Source organism: Acomys russatus, chromosome 10 (assembly GCF_903995435.1).
Source record: "Acomys russatus chromosome 10, mAcoRus1.1, whole genome shotgun sequence".
Lineage (NCBI taxonomy): Eukaryota > Metazoa > Chordata > Mammalia > Rodentia > Muridae > Acomys > Acomys russatus.
In genome coordinates this window covers 18,118,791-18,135,947 of record NC_067146.1, presented here as the reverse complement: position 1 = coordinate 18,135,947, position 17,157 = coordinate 18,118,791, and the positions used below count along the sequence as shown (strand labels likewise).

Genomic DNA, 17,157 nt, shown 5'->3' with positions numbered 1-17,157 from the left:
AAATGTGTGTTCTCAGCGTTCTGTTCTTGCTGCCACTGCCTTGCCAGTATGAAGTCCAACTCTCTGGAATATAAGCCAAAATACACATTTTGAGAAAAAATTTTCTTTTGTATTAGTATTTTTATTTCTTGCAAGTCAAAAGTCAGGTAATTTTTTCCAACAAAGGAAGTCCTGGGAGCATTGTGGCCTGGCTAGATTTTACTGCCAACGGAAACAAGTGTAGGCTGTTTTACTTTGTTATTTCAAAAATACAGAGGCAAAGTGGGCTTTACTCTTTAGGTCTTTTGTACATGCTCTTTGATTCCTCTCCACAGGGGTTTTGTCTCTGGTAAGAAGGCAGAGGTATCTGATTTATACTTGCACCATCATCTAAGCTGTTTGTCTGTTTGGTGCTTGGCATCTTTGGCTTAGGTATCCTGAACCATTAGAGAGCCAGTTCTGTTTGACACACTCCGTCTTTTAACCGTTTCCTTATAAAGTACATCTAGGCCTATCATTTCTGAATCTGCTTTTTTGTTTCTTCCTGTGATTAAAACTTATCCATTGATATTCAATATCTATAAGAATTTATAAGTTCTCTATATAATTAGATGTATAATAGATTTCTCTCCATACATATAAAGACACAATTTAACTATTTATTAGATGTTTTGGCTAATTGAAATACATTTGAACTCGGGAAGAAAGTGATTTCAATTAGTGCTTCATTATTATTACTATTTATGTGTGTACGTGTGTGTGGTATGTGTGTGCGTGTTCAAAGTTATGTTATTGCACACATTTTCAGGTGTCTGTGTACTTGTTTTTCCCATGTGTGAAGACCTGAAGTTGACAACACGTGCCTTTTTAACTATTCTCCCCATTTTTTTTTTAAATTGAGATAGACTCTTTCATTGAATCTGGAGCTCATCAATTCTGGCTAGCTTTACTAGTCATCTTCTCCCAGAATCCTTTGCCTCTGTCTCCTTGGTGCTGGGATTGTAGACAGCTGCTATGTCTATCCAGATTTTGCACAGGTTTTGGGAGTCTGAAATCCAGTGTTTATGCTTGAAAAGCAAATACTTCATTCAATTTCCCTGTCTCCATATGGTGTTTTAACAAGAATAAGAAAAGAGATATATAAGTTGAAAGCATTCTCAGTATCATAGTATTTATTTTTTTTCATTGAAAAAAATACTACATATGTGCTTTTCATGATTCCAAGAAAAAAGAATACCAAACGCAGCAATGTAGCTTCACTGCTGGGGGATCGCAGAAGACGGATTTAGAGGAAAGCTTCTCCCTCAGGAAGGAACCTGAGGGCTGGGATTTAATTTTAGCAAAAGAGGACAGAGTTTGAAGAACTTAAGACTAAGATAGATGCTTTTTGATATTTCCCCTGAGATTAAGATTCTGTGAGTTTTCACACACTCAGAAATTCATATTCTAAAATATCTTAGTCTAATCACTTCCCTCTGTTTCTTTCCTCTCTACATCATATGCTAGAGGCTTACATATGTAGAATTAAAAAAGAACCCACTCTGATGTGGGTGCTTACACCTAGGGTGTAGAATGCTAATAAATATGTGCTTTTATATTTCAGAGAAAAGGACTTTAATACATGAGAAAATGTCATAACTTTCTTGAACTCATCCTAAAGTCAAGGGCCCAGGGCAACTGCAAAGACTGGCAAGCGGAAAGGAGCAGACTCCTCCAAGGAGAGAAGGGTTGTGAAGAGAGACCTCTTACAGTGCTGTCATCCTGCTGGAAGAAATGGCATCAAAACTCTAGGCACAAATATCCTTTATCTCATTAGCTACTCTTTTATGTAAGTTGTCTGGCATTTAGCCAACTATTACAAAACACTAGGAAAAAAAACCTCTTTCTCTCACAAAACAAGTTTCCCCATGTATTGCAATAATTAAGAACATTATTTGAAAAATATGTTTTATATTCTAGAACCATTTGGATTGATAGAAAAGTTGCAAAGGAAACACAAAACCAGCAACATTTGTCTTCCCCTACCATTCATGGAAATTCAATAAATATGCTTGTTATCACTGTAGATGATACGCTGATATATTCTTGTTAGTGAATGCTGGTTCACTGTAGATACTCTGATATATTCCTGATAGTGAATATATTCCTGTTAGTGAATGCTGGTATCCGTTTGAAGTTCTCTCCCTTTCTCTTAGTGTCTCTCCTCTAGGTTCATATTCAAGGCATCATACTGCATATGACCAGCACGCTTGTGATCCTATTTCAGCTTGTTATGATTTTTCAGACATGCCATTGATTGAGGAATTTTGAAGGGCCAGGTGTCTGGTAGAATGTCCTGTAGATTGGGTCTCTCTAATATTTTTGCTGTGCTGTAGACTGGCTTTCGGGGTGAAAATGGCAGAGATGGGGTGTCCTTCTTACATTCTGCTAAGATAGCATGCTGTCAGTTATTCTAGCACCCCAAGGAAGCGCATCCTGATCACTCTCCTGGTTAATATTAGTGGTATTCTCTAGTGTGGAATTAATATTTTCCCCACTGTTCATACAATAGTCTCTAGCACAGTGGTTCTCACCCTTGCTGATGCTGCAGTCCTTTAATGCAGTTCCTCATGTTGTGGTGAACCCCTCAACCACAAAATTAGTTTGTTGCTACTTCATAACTGCAGTTTCCCTGTTGTTATAAATTGTAATGTAAATACCTGATCTATGACCCCAGGGGTCACAATCCACAGGTTAAAAAACGTTGCTCTGGAAGAGTGACTAAATAAGTCCTCAGCAGAGGAGTGGAGAGTTAAGCCTCACTTCCTGGAAAGGCATTTTTAGAGCCTTTGCTCTTTTCCATTTGCTTTACATTACAATGTAACTAAGATGAGCTAATGTCTTTGCTGCTATTCTCCTAAAACAGGGAAATTTTGAGCAGAGTTTTCAAGGCATTATGTCAAAAGAATATTGTAAAGTGATATTTGTGTCACAGCCTTGAAATTAACAGAGGTTAGGACCTTGATTATAATAATTTCTAAGGAAGTCATATTTATTTATCGTTGTCTTCTATATATTTTCCAGGACTTATGAATTGTTTGAGAATTTTCAAGATTCATTGCCATAGCCATTTTAGGTCTGTAAGGGTTACACACCTGCTACTATCCAACATTGGTAATAGGTATGTGAAGTACATGGGTACCTAACTAATAGGCTATGCATTTCAATAAGGAAGTTGGGGAAAGATTTATCTTTATCTTAGTCTACAGCCTTCTTGTTCCATTCCTGTCACTCTTCACTGGAGGACAGAAAGCTAATCAGGGCGTTGAGTAGAGACATAGAGCATCCTTAAGCACATGAGGGTCCATATGTCGCAGGCTAAGCCAAATAAAGGTGCCCAGCAGAGGTACAGAAGCGGAGAGAGGGAGTGATCTGAGGTGGAGGCAGAGTAAGTGATATTTAATCTCAACACAGAGGAATTACATGCTTTGGAATAGCTGCACGTGGACTCTGCTTTCTGGTCCATAACACCATGGATGTGGAGTGGCAGGCATAGCTGCTATAGCAAACTTAGTGTGGTTAATTATTCCTTTGGATACCTTGCTTCTGTCTAGTTTGTCTGCTTTCCCAGAATTCCCTGAAACCTTCTATGCTATCCAAAGAATTCTTGCAATTCCTCCCTCAGCAAATCAGGGAGAAAGGATTTTTATTGCCTGTAACTAAGAACAGTGATCTAGACAACGAAAGTATCAGTTTAAACCACTGTCAAGATCATTCCCCAAATAATATCCCAACAAGGTAGCCACAGAGTGCCACATTTTCAGTTCTGCTTCTGAATTTTAGGAAGACAGTGACCATCCTGTCAACTATCTAGGGTGGTCAGGTTTGGAAATGAATTTGCACTACCGAAAAGAAAGCAATGAGAACAAGAACATGAGGAGCACAGAATGGACCCATGTCAGGACGAAAGATGCCAGGGAAGTTCCTGTTTAAATCCAAGCCATGTGATCTAAAGCTTGCAGTGAGAAAATTCATAGTGTGTGTGTAGGTCAGAAATGGGTACCATATAGCAACCTATCAATGTTTACCAAGCAACAGAACAAGCCAACCCACAGCGTACACTGAGTAGTACTGCTTTTCTGGCTTGTTGTTGTTGTTGCTGCTGCTGCTGTTGTGATGTTCTCACTGTGGTGAGAAAGGTTTTAGATCAATCTCTGTGAGTATCAAACGTCAGTACCGATATCTTAAGTCTGGGCGCAGAAGTCTTGCTATTTATCTTGTACTTACTTGTCCCAGGATACAGAATATTCCACTCACAGCTTCTTATGTGCCTGGATATAGCCATCAGAACATGTGAGGAAGCTGACAATCAGTGGTGTGAGCAGAGTGAAGCTGGGGGAATCGGTGTGGCCTGAGCTCAGTGGGTAGCAGCACGGAGGAATTGTGGATAGGACTTGACGGCTTTCAAATGAGCTGACCATGGGTTCCCCTCCCTTCACCAGACGTAGCGGACCAAACACGGGCCTAGCTTAAATGGGTGCTGCCTTTTTGTTTGATTGAGAATTTTTTTATTTTTTTCCTTTTCTTTTTCAGACCCACTCACTTCTTTTTCTGTGTAGTATGGACTTTGATATGAATGCTGAATTCGACTGAAGAACCCTTGAACCGTCTGTCTGTTGGATAGCTCTTAGATTGTTGCATTTAGGGGAGAAGAGGGGAGGAAAGCTGATTTCTTGAATCACATCAGAAGACCACCTTATTTCAAGTTCTCTGGGACTGTCTCATTCAAACCCTCAAGTACAGAGGATGCTGATCTGCCCACGTCCTCAGAAGTAACTACCTACACAGCCTATCTTTAGCCTTAAGTATGAAAGCTTGTGAAATTTATCTTTCTTCTAATTTTAAACTTAAATCTGAAGAGTCACTTTCCCCTGTAAATATGTAAGTGATTATTCTCAGTTATTTTGACTGCCTTGGCTGTAATTCAGTTCCATCTAACACAGTTTTAAAATAGACACTCATTTACTTATTTATTTTGAAAAAAAGAATCCAGCATTTGAATTAAAATTTAAAGAAAAGAATGGATCCATAAAGAATTTATATTATCCAATCAACGGGTAGCTTGACTTTTTTATACATATTATTAAAAATATCAATGTAGAAAAAATGTTTCATTGAAATTGTTTATCCGATGATTGCCATTAAGGCAACTCACACTTAGCATCACTTTTGGAAGTTTTTTTTAAAATAGAAGACACTATTGCAGAGATGTGCTGCCCTGCATTTTGGGGATTTGGTGAGTGGATAGTAAACACACCTAGGTTCTAGTAACAGCTCCAAGTAGAAAGTCTAGGATGTACTTGTCCTGTTTGGAAGCTTTTGTCTGTACTTGGAGTCACTGCAATGTGCTGTATCTTACTGAGTGTATATATTCTTCTAGAGCCTATGAGAAAAAAGTCCCTCAGATTCTCTTTCTTAATATACATTTCTGAAACAAAATCAAAATTGCAAGATATTAAAAAATGCTTAACAGTTACAATTATATTATAAATATTTTATTGGTAAATACTTTTGATACCATTTTCCTTGGTGATATCAGGCCTCTCTGTCTCTGACTGTTTTCTTTTAAAGCAACAGAATGTTTGAAAACACATCAGCATAATTTACCATATAAGTGCAAGAACACATGGAAAACACATGAAATATGAACACGAGCATCAGAACGGAATGAGAGTGGAGCCCTATGCTAAGGGATTTCTACCAGGAGCAGAAAGATTCTCTTGCAAAGCTTTAGGTTTCATGATGCTTTATCAGGATTAAGATGTAGGGAGCCACAGTGGTTATGGTGATTGTTTTCGTTAGGGTTTTATTGCTGTGCAGAGACACTATGACCAAGGCAACATTTATAGAGGCAAATATTTAATTGGGGTTGGCTTACAGTCTCAGAGATTTAGCTCATTATCATCATGGCAGGAAGCATGGCAGTGTGCAGGCAGACATGGTATCGGAGGAGCCAAGAGTTTTATATTTTGATCCAAATGCAGCCAAGAGGAGACTACAATCCCATGCTAGCAGGAACTTGAGCACAGGAGGCCTCAAAGGCCACTCCCACAGTGACACACTTCCTGCAACAAAGCCATACCTCCTAATTGTGTCATTCCTCTTGGGCTAAGCATTTAAATACATAAGTCTATGGGGGCCAAACCTTTGGCCTAACTCCTTCCAAGAAGTGACGTTATCTTGGGATAATTTTAAGTAGGATCTAAAACTAATGCACAGTGCTTGGCTCTCAATGTCAGAAAAAAGGTCAAGACTTTCTGTAGCTTATCAACCTTTGTACTTCTTATGATAAACTTAATGATTAGGTCAAATAAAAGGAAAAAAAAACCTCAAAATATTCTTATTCTAAACATTTTTCTATAATTAGCATTTCTCAACCACAGATAATATTATACATTTTACAAGTCTATGCAAATGTTTTCATTTTTTAAAAAGATCTTTAAGATTATTTACCTAAACATTATTCTCATACCTAATTAAAATTTTATTTCACCGCCTATTTTGATCAATTACAAAGTTGAGCCCTAACAGGGAGATAGAAGGGATAGTTTCTCATTTGCCTATCGTATCCTTTTATTTCTTCTTGTTTCTGACGGATCATCATATTGAAGGAAGCAGGAGAAAGAAAGGGATGTCTCTCTTGGTGGGGTACTTAGATGTCCTCCACATGGGAGTGAGTTGAAACACAGGCTATTTTCCATTCTTTAGAACATAAGGGCCTTTTGTGCTTTAACCATTTCCTGGTAAAGAAGACAGAGGAAGCTGTCCTCTAAATATGTGTCTACTGTGGACCTGCTATAAAACACTCAAGTCCCAAGCCAGGGCTTGTCAAAAGGAAAAACAGTCAGAGTTGCTATGATGTATCTACTTTGCCTGTCATTACCCACATGCATGACATGGCTTTGTGAGAGAACACAATGTCTTTGCATTCCCAGGAGACTACAGTAGATTGAGAGCATGATAAGTCATAATATTACATAATATTTATTTAATTCTAAATTCCAGAATTCAGACTTTTCACTTATCATCTCATTGTCATTATTTAACGGTAATTTAATTTCTGTGCATAGAAAACTATTATAAAGTCACACTTTTTAAAAATAGAGCTTGTCAATATGACAAAGCTCTCATTTGATACCACATGGAAGCGTAGTAGAAAGAGGAATAATTTTGAGGGACAAAAGCTTGTGGGAGATGTGACATTCATGCATGAACAGGAATAGTGGTTGGGCTAGAAAAGCAATTCCTTCAGAAAGGGAACACCAAATAGGAAAGGTAAATGACATCAACTGAGAGGAGTGCACTCTCTATGCATGGAGGCAGCCTATGCAAATATCCTGTGCACGGATATTGATATTCAGGAAGCAGTGATGAGATGTGTCTCATGCAAACACTGAGGTTTACATTGTAGATTATTGGGAGTTAAGACTAGGCAGGTGTTTCAGAGGTTGATGATGGACTATCTTGACGACCAGGTTCAGGGAAAGTCAAAAATGGTGCCATGAAAGTTTGTGAACCCATCATCCTATCTAGTAAATAAATCTGGGTGTATCAAATTATGAATAGACTCCATCAAACGTGTTATTAGGAATTCACCATTGTTGCCAGTCTTCACAGTGTTACAAGTCATCCAATATATATAGTGTTTTTCAGCTGTCAACCTTCAGTGCTTTTTCCTGACTTCACTGCTGCTACCAATGGGCTTCTGAGCACTTGTGCCTGAAACCTAGAAACATAACCTTCTTAGTTCCAGTATTCACAACACGTTCACTGATGAAGCATGGTGAGCTAAACTTTAAATGCAGTATTGAAGACTGAAAACAGAAGCACATAAGCCCCGTGGTGACAAGCTAACTAAAGCTCTCAGAAGGTTGCCCTTTTGTTGTTGTTGTTGTTTTGTTTTTTGCCCAACTTTGTCATTGTTTTCTACAGTGTCTCCCATTTCTATCTTTTCTGTTTTTCCATACTGAAACCCTTTGCTACCTTAAAAAGAAGCCCTTTGTTTCCTATCCATGTTCTTTGGTTTTAGATTGAGAGTTAACCATCAGTATGGATTGAGCATTCTTAGGTCTGCTTTCCAGCTGGGTTGCATGGGTGATCTTGACTTGTCCTTCCAGAGTGAGATAGAATAATGTATGTAAAATCTCCTTGGGAACTGGTGGGTGTCACAAATATGTAGGACAAGTATAACTTCTGTTTCTATTTTTTTTAAGACTTCTTCATCCCTTTAGCTTCTTTTAACACTCCAACCTCACGTATATCATGGATACGTTTTCATTGCACTTTATTCAAAGGAAGACAGTGAGAACACTAAAAATATCCCCCAGTCTCTGGAATAGTACCCCTGTGTGTGGTGGTGGGCGAGGGGGTTCCTTATGCTTCTTCTCTATTTATATACATGCAAAGAGAACAGTTCTTATTTCTTCCAGCTATCTGAGATTTTGGAACATGCAAGGACCCTTCTGGATATAGATACAAATAACATAGGTATAATCCAAGTTTTACTGGCTCTTGCTAATCCATTCTGAAAGGATCCCAAATTCTTACAACCTAGCTCCTTAGAGGCTTACAAACCATTCCTAGGAGACCTTGGTCACACGTGACACTTCAGGTGAGACTCGGCTCAGCAGACATTACCAAATACTCCAGGTTTCATGCCACCTTCAGCTGCAGTTGAGCCTCTGTAACCCTGGAAATATCCAGATAGCACGGCATGCTTCATTCTCCAAGAGCAACAGTATGTTTTCTCATCCCTACGCAACAGCAGGGATGCTGCTGAGAACTGCTAGGTTCAAGTTTTGGAAGTAAACTTTTAGGCTTTACTTACATTCATTCTCTCTGTATCAAACATGGATTCAACATGTCAGAGAGACAGACTCAAGAGAAAGAATATTCATTTCTTTCCAACCACTAAGATGTGCTCTCTCATAACCACACATGAATTACCCGTATTTTTTTTTCTCCAGTGGATGGTTTGCTTTCAGTAGTTCAGTCTTCCCAAGAAAGAGCCAGAAGTTCAGGTCACCAAATGTGTACACTATCTATAAACGTTGGAGAGTTATGTTCTCTACCTCGGAAGAGATGTGACTGTTTTTAGGAAAAAATATATCGAAAGTGTCTTGGATAAACAGAGGCTGAGAGATAAGTGCCCAGAGCTAGTTATTATTGAGATATTTGGCTCTTACTGAGTCAGTATGAAAAGCAAAGTTATGAAGAGAAAAATATATCAAGGGGAGGTAAGAACAGAGCCTTGTTAATTAACATGATGATACTTGTTAGGGGAAGTTAAAAGGATTTATATAGAACAATGGCATCTTGTGGGTGATTTCAGAATTGATTAATCTGTGTCTCCTGTATTCTTGCCTATTTGGGGGAGAACTTTGCATTGCTACGAGCACAGGATAATAAGGTACAGAAAATGCAGGCTGACATCACTCCAGTGTTACTAAGTAAGACAGATTCTTAGCTCCCTGTGTTTTATAGGGTAGTAGATAAACAAATTAAAAGAACAGGTTACAAATTAAGAAACGAAACTTCCCAGAACATTTATTCTAAGTTACAGTACAATTGAAACAAGACTCAAGACAATAAAAGTTATGAGTTGCCAACCTACTGAAATCATTGGTATTTAGAGATATTAAGGATGAGACTAGACTCGGTCAATGAAATAAAAGAAGAGTTAATTTTCCATTAGAGTTATAAAGGAATAAAGGGACAGTATTTAGAGAGAACAAGATGGATGCAAGTCACTCCATAAAAGTACAGAAGCAGCAGACTAGGGGGTGGGCAATGAGAGGACATTTTCCTTTTCTCGACTGAAGTTAGGTGAATTAGCTGGACTCGGTGGTGCATGCATCTAATTCCAGCACTCAGGTAGGCAGAGGAAGATGGATCTCTGTGAGTTCAAGACCAGCCTAGTCTACAAAGTGAGTCCAGAACAGCCAAGGCTACACAGAGAAACCCTGTCTCGAAAACAAACAAACAAACAAACAAGAAAGGTGAAACAATGGCTTAGTGTGGTAATCATCAGGGACACAAACAGCAAATTCCTGTCAGAGAGGGGGGTTGTTTGAATGTGTGAAGCAGTCAACAATCATGAAAATTATTTTCACTGTGATATATAGAGCATCCCATATTTAGTATTGCAGAGGTGGCTAAAACTAAGCAGAGTTAGAGTAATCACAAGAAAAATCAAAAACTACCTGCAGAATATGGCTAGGACAGGAAAGGAATGGGTCAACACACAAGAAAGACTGGTGATAGTTAATAGATGCAGGTGTCTGTGGACAGGAAAGGAAATGAAGGTTGCATTCAAGGCATTTCATGATGAGACAAGGACTGTGCCAAACGCAGCATCTCCTGACCCAGAGCCACTGCTGTACTTCATGCCTCAGGAAGGCTCTGGACTTCAGAAGTGTAGCCTCAGTACCTTTTTCAACGTAGGGTTGTTCATCAGCAGCAAAGTGAAGTGTACACAGACTAAACCATAAATTACAGCCTCGCAGACCCAGAACCATGATTTCTTATCAAATATGGTGCCAATCAAGGAGATTACTATAGTTAGAAAATAGGAGGTGAATAAGACGAAGAAGGCAGCAAGGGACTTTAGAGCAGTGGACTGAGCCCTCATGCTGGAGTCACTGGTGTTATGCTCCTTCATCTGCTTCCAGTGCCGGATCAGTGAGACGGTGAGTGAGATGATGGAAACCAGGAACACAAGGAAGGGAACACCATATCCAATCATTTTCAGAGGACGGGAAAAATACTCTTCAAGCATTTTAAGTGTCAGAATCAAGGAACCATTCCTAGGTAAATGATCCAGGGTCATTAATTTTATATGGATGTGGTTCTTAACAACAGAAGGGATGGTTGACAAACAAGAAGTTATCAGAGCACCCAATATCAACCAAGGAACCCATTTCAAAAATTTACGCCTCAGCCAGAGGAAGACGGGATGGGTAAAGAAGGAGACCTTGACACAGTAGAAGACGGCAAGCAGGCTGGTTAGCCAGAAGGTCAAAACGTTCATGAACTCCCAGACGACTGAGACCTTCCAAAATAAATGGACAGGCCTAGAATAGGTGCCAAAGTTGTACAGCACCGATGCCCATTGTTGACAGAAATGTGAGATGCCCAGGCCAATAAGAATCATTTCCACTGGTGACAGTTTCTGAAAATTCATCCACTCTCTGAAGAGCGTGGCAACTGTTAGGCAGCTCTGCACAATTATTACCAAGGACTCAAGCACGTACATGGTGATGGAGAAGATGGTGACTTGGATTGGCACCATGCTTCTGCTCTGAAGTATCTTCCCGGACAAAGACTCAGAAGCTCTATACCAACTTCCAAATATGAAACAGGCATGTGTTCTCACCACTTCTCTTTACAGATGCAAATCCTCCTGACTCTCACTTGACACAGCCATTTTCCTATCTGCGGGATTTGTCTATGCTTTGCTTGTTGGGTTGGATCCCCACAGGGATGCATGAAAAATATAGTTTGGATGTGGATTCTTGATCCTAAGGTGATTTGATTATTTTCATAAAGAGAAATCCATTATATATGCATGCTGCTTTTCTTCTTTACCTCTTTATCTGCTCAAGGTCCTCTTTTATTATCTTTCTATCTTCTTTAACTGATGTCTTGAAAATATATGCATTTAAAACTTGAACAATAGAAAATATGAATTGTTCCCTGTGTGTTATTTCCCTGGGCACTGTCACGCAGTCTTTCCTGGCCTCCCAATGGAGGTGAAGTAGTTTTGCTTACGCTCCTGCTAATTCTAGTGCCTTCAGTACATACTTTACATAGTTTTGGAAATTGTTCTTGTTTCATTAATTCTCCTTCCATGGCTAGGTCCTTCTTGTCACGTTTCACAGATGAATTGGAAGAGAACCATCTCACCACTAGTAAACCATATGACTTCTAAACGTGTAAGGCATTCTTTCAGAGATATGCAAGAAGGCTAGAGAAGAAATAAAATTTTCTCTTGATATTGGACAACTATGCAAATAGGCAACAACTGCTTAATTAATGGCTTCAAAAATGACAGACTCCAGCTCTTGTCAGTTAATGAGAGAAACAGGGTAAAAGTTGCTGCCTCTATGAACCCCAAGCCTGGATGGACATTTAGTTATTCAAGAATGGGAAATCAGAAGTCATCTAACATGAAATGTGGAGTTGCAAAACCCACTGAACTCAGTGGTGCAAAGAAAACAATATATGTTTTTAAATTGCGTCAACAAATAGAATTAAAATGAGAAAACATCTGCTTTGAAGTTTTGGTAAAGTGCAAAAAATGAAAAATGAAATAACGAAACACTACCCTGTAGCTATAGGAGGGACCGACTGAAATGTAGGTTCTCCACACAAGAGCAAAGAGAAAGACGAAACGTGAAATGTTTTTTTAAAAATATGCAATGGCAACAGTAGCATCTATTGGGTGTACTGGTCTGCTGAGCATGGTCCTTCCTCTATACAATGTGACCTTAGAAAGAGTGACCTGTTTCAAGCCTCTCTCAGGAATCGTTCAGTTGCAGACATCATGCCAACCCCCAGGACTGATATTATTGACAAGGGTTTAACCAGAATGAATCTCTTGTTGAAAGTTGCATTTTATATTTAGCTTACAGCTGAAGAGACATCTGATTCTCCCCTGCTTCACAGGGCATTCTTTGTGTGGCCATGGAGATGAAATTTCCTAGATATTCCCTTTGGAAGAGTATGACTGAGACACACGTAGTGAGTTGGCATTCTCTGGTGTTAAAACATAAAAGATGGGTTCTTCACTGTGTGGCCATGTCTCTTCACTCCCCACAGTAGTGATAGCCCTCTTCCACTCTCCGTTAGCACCCACCCATATCCTGTTTCCATATTGCTGACAATTGTTGCCTTTAACCAGTGTTGACAAGATGGCAGGGCCCATCTTTCAGCATAGAATCCCCCATCCAAGGTGCATCCTCGATTATTAAAAAAACAAAAACAAAAAAAACTTTTGCTACCTTTGTTTATTTGTGTGTACAATTCTCTGTGTGTAGTATGCATGCCACAACTTACATGGAGAGGGGTCGGGGACAACCTGTGGGAGGCAGGATTTTCTCTTCACCATGGGGATCTTAGAATCAAGGTTAGTTTGTCAAGCTTTGTGGCAGGTGCCTTTGCCCACTGAGCTTTCTAGCCTTCTGAATCTCACTCATGCTGGTGTCAGACCGGCAGGCTGCCTGCTTCTTCCACTTCTCTTTCGTTTTCTTAGACAGAGTAAAGGCCTGCCAGCTTGTTTCCTAATTGTTCCTACTCTTTCCTTAGGGCAATATAATATTCATAGTTAGAAGTTTTGCACCTGTCACTCCTGGTTCCCGAGGGAATAACTTAGTCTCATCTAATACTAATACTAATTGTTCTTACTTGTAAGTTTGGTATAACTAATTTGCTCAGTTCTAAATTTCAGTATTATTAAACAAGATATACACACACAGTCCTAAGCACTATTCTCTTTATTATTGAAAATAGATTTTATTCATATAATATATTCTGTTATGGTGTCTCCTTCCCCAACTCTTTCTAGATCTCTCACACTTCCCTACCAACCAAATTCACACCTTTTCTTGTTTTCTGTTTCTCTCATTAGAAAACTAACATATGTGTGTGTGTGCATATATTTACTCTGTAAATATTAAAAATGGGAAATTTAAAAATAACATCCAGTTAACAGAATGAAAGCAATCATAACCAGTAATCTCACAAAAATATACTTTTTAACATTCTTATCTCAGAAAAAATATACAATTTTGGTAACATGAACTTCAGTTGGGAACTATAGGCAAACAGAAAGCTGTATGCACGTCTGGAAGGGATGTAAATTAATAATGCTGCACTGAAAAGTCATTTGGTCTCATTAATAAGACATTACTTCTTGGGTGTATGTTGTATGTTATAGAGAAATTCTTACATATTTATGACAAAGGAGATGCTTGCAAGTCTATTGCAGAAGTGCTCCTAATGTCGACAGAGCAGAAGCTGTGTAAACGGCCAGCAGCTCGTAAGAGATAAAGTGTGGCACATTTATATGATGCCATAAAGCCACACAGACATTTATTTGCCTTCCTCCAAACTAGTTTACTACACTTGATTCGTGCCGGCAGAGTCTCTTACTGGAGAGGTTTTAAATGCCAGGAGTAGTTTAATGTCTCCTTTGCATATTCAGCCTGGGCATGAAAGTCAATTCTGGGGATAGAGTGGAGAAGACAAGCCCTGTTAAGATGTTCTATGGGAACACTGCTCTCTGACAGTAACCCACAGGTCCCTCTTTGAATCCTGTGTTATTCTGGATCACATGTGGTGCTGAGGAGAGCTACAGCCCTGAGGGGAAATCAGCGGAAGCACGCGCATATACTCACAAGGACACAGACGCTCCTCTTGCTGCAAGATGTTTAGTAGTTGTGGATTGAAGTAACTCTGTAAACTCTGAAATACTATTTAGTTTGCAGAATTTGTCCCTTAAGTTAAGCCACTGAGAGGCTCAGGACTGTGGGCTAATGTCAAGCAGCGAAACAGAGGAAAAGAGAGAAATAGAGTATTTTCTGTTGCTGAGTCAAGAGACCTACAAACATCCATTTTGTGTAGCACTTAAGGAAATGTCAAAGCAGCTGTTAGTTTCACCAGTGAGCCCCATTTCTCTCCTGTAGACTAACCCTAAGCAGACATGTTCAGACATGTTGTATGAATAAGGTGGTAACCCTGTATCATTTAACAGCAACAAATTAGCAGAGACGCCAAAATATGGGTACCCAGACTGTTGGCTACCTTTTATAGAGAAACTTGTATCCTGCTTCATTTCATTGAAATAAACACATTAAAACCAGATGAAAAGAAATGATGCTCATAAATTCATATACGTTATATATGGCATTGTGGTGAATATAGTTCCAAGATCTCCACTGATATGATTGTGCACTACCAATGAGCGTTTAGAATACTGGAACCAAATATGAGCCCCAAACTAATATATCATGACACCAGTTCACTCACAGTGTTGTGGTAAAATAACCACCCTTCAATGTCACATACTAATGCCCAAGCACATGAATATATTACCTTATGTGCCCAAATAGACTTTTGCAGACCTAACTGTGAGATAATCAAGTTTCATGTGAAGTTGTAGTAATTTGCCATGGCAGCAGTAGGAAAAGAGTATAAGAACCTAGTAGCCAAACTGTACTATTGCTTGGTTTTTAGTTTGTAGGTTTTTATATTTAGTAACTAGCACTAGCAATCAGAATTCATCTTTCATGTGGACTTGCAAAAAGTTTGCAACTGAAAATAATATCCAGTAGTAACTGAGAGGCAAGGAGGCCCCTGTACAGCACCTTGTCCTTCCTAATTCTGCTAGTCAGCTGCATGGCCAAAGGAGTCAATTTTTATTTGTTTTCTATCTTATCCTTTAAATAAAATCCACAGCACTAATTTGTTTAGTCTCCAACATATTGAGTGGATGAATTCCTGTATCTCTGGGAGCATGCCCACAGTGTAAAATTGAAAATTATAGAAAAAAACAAAACCTAGAATTTAATACTAACATTACCCCCTTTAATCGCCCTTGATGAAGTTCAGACTAAGGGGAGTCAGGTATTGCTTCTACCATCGATAATGAAACATCCATACTCAGTTTATGCACTTTACACAGGGAGCACCAGCTTCGTACGATAAAAATACCACAGATTCAAGTTTCAAGTTTCTTCTTTAAAAGACTGAATTCTAGTTTAGCCAAAAGATTCATACAGGCAGTTTTGTTGGGAACAAAGAAAGATAGTATTCTCTTCTTTTTTAAAAATTTATTTTTAATGTATATGTTTACTTTACATCCTGATCATAGAGCCCTCTCCTTGCAGTCCCACCCTCCCAGTTCCTTCCCCCTACCACCCCTCCCCTTCTCCTCAGAAAAGGGGAGCCCCCACCAACTCATCCCAGCACATCAAGTAGCATCAGGACTGAGCTCCTCCTCATCCACTGAGGCCAGGCACCTGCTCAACGTACTAGGGGGCACACATGAAGATCAAACTGTCCATCTGTTACATGTGTGTAGGTGGCCTCGGTCCAGTATGCTCTTCGGTTGGTTGACTCTGTTGGTCTTCTTATAACATTCTTGTCACCCCTTCCCTTCCTCATAGCTCTCCTCCCTCCCACACTTCCACAAGACAGTTATCCTAGGCTCCTGGCTGTAAACATAGCAAAATATCATTAATAGCATCAGAGGTTGGCTCTCTCTCTCTCTCTCATGTGGTGGGTCTCAGGTTGGGCCAGGCATTGGTTGGCCATTCCCTCATTCTCTGCTCTATCTTTATCTCTGCACATCTTGTAAGCAGACTAAACTTTCGGTCAAACTTTTGACCACTACAAGGTTTCCCTCCAACCACTACAAGTCCTGCCTGACTGGAAGGTGGCGCTAGCTGAGCCTCCTAGAGTTACCCGATATCCTCCCTGGAGCCTACCCTGTCACAGGTTTCCAGAGAAGTCCCCACCCCTGGTTTCCCATTTCTTCCCACTTCATCTCCCCTCTGCTCCCTACTCTCCCTATGTCTGACTCTCTTCCCCATTTCCCACCCTAAGCCCTCTCCTACCCATGAAATCTGCAGGCAAATGGGCGGAACTAGAAAGGATTACCCTGAGTGAGGTAACCGGATGTAGAAAGACACATATAGTGTGTGCTCACTTATAAGCGGATATTAGCCATACAGTACAGGAGAATCATGGTACAAATCATGGACCAATGAAGCTAAGTAACAAGGAGGCTCCAAAGAGGCCTCGAATCCCACTCAGATGCATATTTTCTTCTTTATCCCAATTTCATAGAGTAGCAATGCAAACAAGAACAATTTGAGAAACTACAGTCTAAGTAACAAGTGTGAATCTCCCATGGCAATCAAGTGTCATATTTTAACAATGTGGACTTTATTGGTAAGCGTGCATTACAGACTGAAAGCCCCGCTCCAAGGTTTGCATACTGGAGTCCTACCCACGCACTTCAAACAGAATTTGTAGATAGACTGCTTGAAAATTATATTAAGTTAAAATGAACTAATTAGATTAAGCCCTGATCCAATGACTAATGTCCTCACAAAAAGAGAAAACTTAGACACAGAC

The 17,157-nt window shown here is 39.5% G+C and overlaps 1 protein-coding gene across 1 annotated transcript; it reads right to left on the bottom strand.

Annotated features, from left to right (window-relative positions):
- Positions 1 to 10,426: 10,426 nt before the first annotated feature.
- Positions 10,427 to 11,308, bottom strand: Tas2r16 (taste 2 receptor member 16). The gene has a single exon (XM_051151568.1). It carries the CDS (start codon positions 11,306 to 11,308, stop codon positions 10,427 to 10,429), a length of 882 nt encoding a protein of 293 aa, XP_051007525.1.
- Between the last annotated feature and the right edge of the window lie 5,849 nt (positions 11,309 to 17,157).